Source organism: Anneissia japonica, unplaced genomic scaffold (genome assembly GCF_011630105.1).
Source record: "Anneissia japonica isolate Jap-2015-1 unplaced genomic scaffold, ASM1163010v1 scaffold211_len1577895_cov191, whole genome shotgun sequence".
NCBI lineage: Eukaryota > Metazoa > Echinodermata > Crinoidea > Comatulida > Comatulidae > Anneissia > Anneissia japonica.
The window spans coordinates 255553-264590 of record NW_022711099.1 but is presented as its reverse complement, the minus strand read 5'-3'; the positions used below and the strand labels follow the sequence as shown (position 1 = coordinate 264590).

The window sequence follows — 9038 nt, the reverse complement described above, 5'->3', positions numbered from 1 at the left end:
ATCACAGTAGAATATTTGATACTAGATGTGTATAAGAGACAGGGAGTGGACTGGCCCCGGCCTCCTCCTTTTGGAAAGTAAAAGAAAAAGAAATTTTGTATAGCCCAAAACACTTCATAACTGCAAGGGAAAGGCGCAATATAAATACCCAGTACCAGTACCAGAGGTTATTTCCGGGCGTGTAGAAAACAAAAATCGAAGCAAAGCTTATCATAGAGGCCTTGCACAAGAAAATACAGTACATTCCAACACATTTTAAAAATATATAAATCTCAAAATCTTAAAAACAAATGATAAAAACATTTCCTAGAATAATTTAAATATAATTATCCAATAGATGTTTTTCTTTGTACAAAAGGTGTAAGTTCTATTCAACTCAATTTTCCATTTGTCCCAAGTTTTTTTATTCAAGTTTAAGCCAAGTATATAAGGCTTAAGAAGTGGAATTAGTTTTGATTTGAGAAAAATTATCCATGGCAAGAATTGAACCATGGGACTGGAAGCCAGGCATCATAACCACCAGCTATTCAACTCCACTTTGTTTGCCTAAGTGCACTCTTGGAAGGAGATAATGTAATCGTATAAAATTTTATATTAGTCGCTGCAACATTAAATTTTAAAGCAAAAAAATAAAAAATTCTAGTATTTGGAAGTCGGCATAGAAAGTTATTGCTAGTTACCTTTCCAAAGCCTAATCACAATATACTAACACAAATAATTTAATATGCGAAGAAGATTTCTTCCAAGTTCTTATCACTCGTATCTCAATGTGAGCTAGATTAGAAACAGAAAATTCAGCACATTAATATGGAGATTTCACTTTATGTCGTAAAAAAGCGAGTGTACATCATAGGCATAGTTGTTTTGTTGATATTAACAACCACAATAAATGTGAATTTATTTTCTACCATGAGAAATAAAACATTAAAAAGATATTTAACGTCAGTCATAGTCATATGCCTTACCTCATTATAATTATTAACATGACGACCATCTAGGGAGAATGTTTTTTCTCTCTATTTCCCTACTGATTTTCTTCAAGCTTTGCTTTGTGGTTTATCACCACATAGTTTAGGTTTAATAGCATCTGAACACATTTACTTGGGAAAGTCCTAAATATATACATAATATGACTTTTAAGAATGTTGCATGAAATTTAGAAAATGATATTCAAATGTGCTGTTTTTATTCCATGGTCTTAATGTTTCATTAGACCAGAATATGCATAAATTAGATATTCTCAAAGAACACCTCATGAATTAGATATTGCATAGTTTTTATATGGACAGCACTGATTGGCCGATTTACCAAGTTGTTTCTATAATTATGTGTGTCTCACAAGTGTAATGCACCTTTATTGAAAAACTTGCTGAAGTAAGCACCTAATTTTCCCAGTTATCCCTTCACCTTCCAGTAATTTCCCCTTATTTAGTGGCATGTAGTGCGACAAGGGGAGGAAATTGTACACATCCCCAAAAAGCTTGCGCTTTCCCCTTCCTTTTCAACCTTAACAACATCTAAAAATATGCTGAGCAAAAAATTATGCTATTAGTAGTTCAAAATCCTATACTACAATTAAGGGGTTAGGGCCTTTCTCCCTATTTATTTAACTTTTGCAACCCATCATCCCCTTTCCTATCAATCTAAATTCCTAGTGTGTGCATATGGTACTCACATCACACACTTAAGATTTACTCTTCTGACATTTCCTTAGTAGGCAACAAATTAGGAAGAAGCATGTAAAGAAAATCCTTTTTACATTGTTTTTTCCTTATCTTATTTTTTTATTTGTTAGTATTTGACTGCAGAATGTCAAGTCAATTTTTTCAATATTGAGGCAGATTTATTACATCGAACATCATGATAATTTTACTGCAGTGTCAAGTCAATATTTTAAATATTGAGGCAAATTAGTTACTACATCGAACATTATGATAATAAACATATCCTGTGTCTCATTTTCAAATTGATTGCATCCATATCAAATTTCTGTTATCTAAATATAGGTTTAATTATTCGATTAAGTTCAATATGTAAGAATAATCATTGTGTTAGCTCACAGATCTTTAAGAAGCCAGAAATGTGATACGTATTTTTATTTAAATGGCTATTAATAACTGTGGTAAAATACAAGTGTACATTGAAACTTCAGATTCAAATATTGTTATAATATCATATATCAAAATGTTATAATCAAGATTACACGATTGTGTTTCAGTGTAGTTATCTCAATACAAGTGCCAAGTGTATAACTTTTACAAATCACAGTAGAATATTTGATACTTGATAATTCTATTGGAAAATTATTTTTTTAACAAATTGACAATTGAGAGAAATAGCTCAAAAATATTAGTTTCTTGTATCCAATTAAAAAAAAAAATCCATGGATAGCATATTTCTAATACAGTAGTTTTTAAATTTTTAATCTACATTGGCCTATGAGGATCATTTTCAGTGAGGCATCTACCAATGGCAAATCTTTTGGATGATATATTTTATTTTTTGCCAGACTTCCTTTAAAAAGGTGAAAGGTGACTATACAGGTTAAGCAGGAAATATTGTTTTATGTATTGATTGTTATTAACAAGAGCAGGAAAGATATGCTTATCAGCTTATATAATGATAATTATCACAATTTTTATTAAATATGTGTATCTTTTCAGGCTTTGAGATTTAATTTTTGATTATTCATTTAAAAAATCATGTAAAAAACAATATTTGATATTTGAATAATTTTATCAGATTTATATATTATATAGTATATATAGAATCCTGTTCCGCATATTAGTTCTGACATTTAATACACTGCAGTCCTCCAATCCTAGTTATATCTCCTGCCTGTTGATTTTCTTAACCTCTACCTATTCTCTCCGTTCTGTTTCCGGTTCCTATTTATCTGTTCCCAAATCCAACAAACTTGCTGGTGATAAATCTTTCTCTTCCTCTGCTCCAAAACTGTGGAACAATCTTCCTATTTCCATCCGAAATGCTTGTAGTACTGAAGTCTTTAAAAAACTCTTAAAAGCTCATTTATTTCCTAAATAATCCTCTTCCTACAATAAACCTTTTCTAAGCGCCTTGTATCCTTTGGCAAAAGGCGCTATATAAATTTCTATATTATTATTATTATTATTATTATTACTACAGTGTTACGTCACGATACCACTTGATACTATTCCGTTGCTATCGTTGCAAAATATGTTCAACCGGATGCCATTTTCTCCACGTAATTATTAAGATGTTGTATCCTACTTTTTCTTTGTAAATTTTAATTGATGATTAAATGTGTGTTCGATAACTAATATAATGCGAGCTTTTGTGTTTTTAGTACATTTTCATGGTAAAATATTAGATTTTAAAATGCCTACTCCAGAAAGCCTATGAAGTTATTCAGTCATTCAGACGGTAACCAACGTCTATTTACATCAGAGAGCGCCACCTGGCGTCGTGACAACAAGACTGTGGTACTCTATTGTGTAGAACTGTTTGATTGTTTGAGTTAACATCCATTGTAATTGGTTTAATATCGATCAAATAGTTTTACAATATAATATAAGTGAAGACAAAATAGATGAACAACAAACTGATTACAAGAAAAGTTCAATTTTAAACAGAAAGTAGATTGGCTTTCGTAAAATTTGCCAAAATGACACGATAAACAGCAATACTGTCTTTATAAAGTTCAACAGCATTTTATGAGAGCGCTTAAAGTCCTGTGGCAAACCTGCCTGCCTACACAAAAGTAAAATTCTCTATTTTTAGAAGTGAAAATGGAGTAATACATTAAGAAACTACCGGTATTGGTTTTTTTTTTTATTATTTCTGCTATTAAATGCTTTGTTCTTTAGGTTAGACATACTGTACAGTAGGCTATGTCAGATTACATAGGCAGATTCAAGGCCTAAAGGTATATTTAAAAAAAAAAATAAAAAAATAAGGGGAAAAATTTTCCATAGTTTGAGAGTGCCATTTCCGGCCATCTAGAACTGACACAGACATATAATTTTGCATCTCGGCCCCAACCATAGTGGGACTGAGGTGTCTCCTTATGTGAAATTAACTTTCTAGGCTCCTTCCAGTGGCAGATCCAGAGATGTTCGAAAGTGGGGCCAATCGAGAAAACACTACCCTAGGGGGTTGGTGGCATTCCCCCGAAAATTTTGTTTGACGCCCAAAAAATCACCTCTGAGGTGTTTCGGGCGATCAGTTATTTCTTTTTCTTTCCATTTTCTTTAAACTTTCACAAAGTGGGAGGGGGAACGCACCCAGNAGCCCTCCCCCCCCCCCCCCCACACCAAATCCGCCCCAGACTTCTATTTCAAATTTCCTTGATCTTACATTGCATATTCAGCTGTGAGAACTTTTCTTCACTTGAATCTTGGAAAATATAATGCAAAAATTGAATTCCAAATTGCATTGAGAGAAAATATTCCTCACCAGTTTAAAATCAAAATATACCATTCTTTTCTTTATTTAATTTGGCTGATATTATCAAGGATTTTTATTTTGAAATGTCTATATTTCAGTGAAAAGTTTATTATTTTGATTTGTGTTTTTATTGGTTATTAATAAATTATTCGATATTTTAAAATTACTAATTCAATAATCTAATAAAATTGTTGGCATTTTTTTTTACAATTTTACCATAGACAGCCTATATTTCTTTTAAAATGTATACTTTATAGACATTGGCAGTTGGCACAACTTGTCAGTATGTATAATGCTACATTGTCACAAGTTCTTGTCTGTCATCCATAATCCTAATGAATTAAAGTGTCTATCCATGGAGCCATACTAGATAACTTCATGAATAGCACTAAGCTTTATCAACATAGAGCTAGTTCAAGTGTCACCTTCTTTAGAAGAGACATGTTAGTAACAACCACTGATCTCTACTGTAATAGCAGGATTGCTCATCGGCCAGTCCCTGTACAGAAAAGAGTGAGGCCACCAACGCCATGTTGGAGGGCCTAAGTGATGTTTCTTTTGGCATTTGTTTAAATTATTGTTAAAAATAATGATTATTGCAATACTTTTCAATAATAAATTTAACATAAGATTTTTTTAAAAATCTTCTAACCACTTGACGGCGACTGTTTATGCAGTTTACACAAGCACAAGCAAAGTCGCGTCGTTATAGTGACGCTGATCACTAACAACGGCAATAAGTTTGCTTGTGCTTTTTCAAATTGCATAAACGATATCGTCGAGCGGTTAGATGATTTGAAAAAAATCTTGCGTATAAATATAAATTAAATTTATTATTAAAAAGTATTGCATAAATTGTTATTTTTAACAATAATTTAAACAAATGCCAAAAGAAACTTGTCTAAACTGATAACGTCACCTATAGGTCCTCCAACATGGCATCAGTGGCCTCACTAAAACCAGCCAATGAGCAATCCAGCTATTTTAGTAGAGATCAGTGGTAACAACATACTGTTAATATTATAAGAAGCTGAGCCTATGAACCTTGACCTGTGGCCCATAAAAGTACCAGTTTACTAAAGATCAAGGTGATGTTTTTTATCCCAGTGGGAATGATTTACATGGTTGACCTAGTCCTGACCCCTTGCTTATTTGTTGATGACTACTGTAGATACCTACAAAAATGGGGAGTGAAGTAATTAGTCTGTCAGTGCTAGATATCAACAATTGCTACCAGATGACCTGGATCACAAGTGTATTGGCTCTAAAAGCTCTCTGTTGTTGGGCCAAACCAGGTTGTCTGTACTAGGTTTACTGTAGTATACCTCACTTTAGTTTTGTTGCCTGTAATACTAATAGTATATGAAACAAGGAAGGTTCATCACCCTGGTTGTGCTGGTTGTGTCCTACAAGCCTGCGATAGTAGTAATATTGCCATATTGATATGGTAAGCAATAGAGAACACCCCTTCTCCTCCCCACCAATCTTTCCACCAAAATAAAAAAAATCAGTAGAAATCCCCTCATTATCTTTCTGTGTGATTAACATAATAATGATAATGATAATGATAATGATAATGATAATAATAATAATGTTTATTTGGCAAAGTAAGAGTACAATCTTGCCAGGAGCAAAGAATAGGCACGAACCCAAACAGTAAACTGCCCTTGCTCCATCATCAAAATATACAGTAAAGGCAAAAGAGAAACATAAAAAAAGTAAAACTGATTTAAAATAAACTTAATTAACAAAATTAAAAACTTAACCAAATTTAAAAATCCTTATTTTATAATTGGTACTAACATAAACTGGTTTTCGAATTGTTCAAAAAAGTATCACCCATCAGTTTATTCAATTTTAAATTTCAAAGATTTCTAATTCTTATTTGTAGGTGCATTCTCTTGTTTTAATATAGGATCCAGTTATTTTTATTTATTAAACAAATCAGATTGGGTTGGAAGGTTTAAAGATGTTTACTCATTAGAGATTGTGATTTTGTAGTGATTTACTGTATTATTTATTGGCCTGTTACTAAATTGATACTTTTGCCCAATGAAAATATCCCATAAACATCTATAACCTTTGATAATTGGCTCCTGTGCCCTTTCACCAATGTTAAAATTGTCATGAAGCTAGTAGCATTGCTTGTGGAAAGAATAGTGCGGAATTCTTTTAAGTACTATATAATATATAGGATGAAAAAAAATGTGAACAAAAAATTTTCCCATTATTTATTGCATGCTCTTCATTGGCAGTTGTGGCAGATTCATGAGGTGAGACTATATACACCTGATGAAACTGCTATCACTGCCAGCGAAAGCTTGAAATCTCATGCAATAAGTAACACCAGATATTGGTCTCCGAGGGCTGTCACTTTTTTTTTTAGCTTGTCATTGTTTTGACTAACAAAGCTATATTGCCACAATAATGTATTAACATTCATATTGAATATAGCTACTGAAATTGAACCTATTTCAATTATTTTTGTTAGTGTTACATTTCAATACATTAATATGTGTTCACAGGTGATGTTCAATTCCCTGCATATGGTAACTTTCAGTTCATTTTCCAACAGAAATTTTGATATAAGTCTGATCTTTTGCGAGTAAGTCTGCTTCTAAATCAATTGGTCCAAGTATTCATGCTTACCCAAGACATACAAGTTTTGGAAATATTAGTATGGAGTGCTACATAATAATAATAATAATAATAATAATAATTATTATTATTATTTTGAAGCTGATGATTTTGACAAAAAGTCAATTTCCCGCACAGGAGCAATGGTAGCTCCAGACATTTGCTAATGAGGGGTCCAACGGCAGGGTCAGAACCAAGGGGCCAACTAGAACCTTGATCAGGGTCCCAGAATAAAAATTCCTGGTAGGATCTGTGGGGAGAGTTTCGGTGGCTTAAATGGACCAAATTGTTCTTTTAGATCACAATATTTAATGATTCGAAATCAAAATTAAATAAACAAACAAAATAAAGTTTTGGATAGGCAAATTAATATTTTTCATCTAGACGACCTCTTTTTGGCATCGGATGATGGGGTCTGACGGGTGGTGGAATTGCCCTCCCTGCTTCCGGCTGGTGCCACCACTGCACAGGAGATATCCAAAATCACCTACAATTTTTTTTTTTCAATTTCAATTTTTTTTTGTAGTAACATTTAAAAAATTGTACGACCAGAATATGATATAATTTTTTTTAAGACTTCTATAATTTTTAAAATTGTCTACTCTAATTGATGTAAAATTTGTTTACAGTAAACAAAGTAGTATGTCACTCATCCTGTGGAAACCGTTGTTTTGGACCCGGTGCTGACGAATGCTGCGATTCCAACTGTGCTGGTGGATGTACGGCATCTGGACCTGACAACTGCTTGGTAAGTCTCAAGAACAACCAATCCAGTCTCTGTTTTACATTCAGATACGATCATTTTGGCTTCATGTTTTGGAAGCCTGTAGATTTATTGAGCTATTAGTATTTGCCCATAACAATGATAAGAAGATAAAGATGTTAATATTTGTTTAATAAATATTCGTTTTGACGTTTATGGGTAGCCATACAAAATTAAAAATATGCAGCCTTTCTTCGACAAAAAAAAATGTACCCAGAAGCATTTTAAAATGCATTCCAGCATTCAATTTTTTTCCTGAATTACTAATAGTTATGTCATATTGTACCTTGCTTTATTGGCTTTGTTTATTGCAGTATCTGACTCTATCACCAATAAAGTAAGGTCTTTATGAAATAATATACCGGTAACAAAATTAATTTAGAATAAGATAGTGAGTTTAGTATGCAAGAACCCTCCAATGCCATCATTATCTTTATCATTATCTTCATCATTATCATCTTCATCATTATCACCTATATTATCATTATTATCATCATCATTAATATCCGAATAGTCAATCAATCTATCATTTACTTCAATTACCTTGTCTATACAAATTGTATCAAATAGCAAATGGCGACACCTATTGTAAGTCGCAGCTTGTAAATTATAGGTACGCATGTGAAATTAACTACACTTGTGAAAGAAAAGAAATTAAAAATTTTAAAAATAGTGTCATCTTGTTTGCTTATTATAGCTGTAGAACTGTTTTAATCATTAATAAACCAAACACAATGGAGGTTACTTACTGCAATCGTCATCGATCATCATGATCATCACCGTCTTCAACATTACCATCTTCATCGTTATCATCTTCAGCATTATCGTAGCATATTCATCATTATCATCTTCATCTTAATTAACATTATCTTCATCATCATCTTTATATTTATTATCATTTTCTTCATCATCATCATCTTTATCATCTCTTCATCATCTTCAATATTAACATCTTTATCATTTATCATCATTATTACCTCATAAATTTCATTATAGTATTTGTTTTTATCTTTATCGTTATCTTCATTATCATCTTCAACATTATCATATTTATTATCATCTTCATCGTTATCAATTTCATCATCATCTTCATTTTCATCATCATAATCATCATCCACACTTTCATTATCACGTACATCATTATTATCTTCATAATCAGATTGATTATCACCGTCAATATTATCTTCATCTACATATCATCATTCAGTTC

At 32.1% G+C, this 9038-nt stretch overlaps 1 protein-coding gene across 1 annotated transcript in view; it reads left to right on the top strand.

Annotated features, from left to right (window-relative positions):
• Positions 1-9038, top strand: part of LOC117107299 (receptor tyrosine-protein kinase erbB-4-like) — a 103463-nt gene that overhangs the window by 50889 nt on the left and 43536 nt on the right. Inside the window, exon 5 of the mRNA XM_033248937.1 lies at positions 7695-7813. Within this exon, the coding sequence (XP_033104828.1) occupies positions 7695-7813 (119 nt within the window). The remainder of the gene's footprint in view (positions 1-7694; positions 7814-9038) is intronic.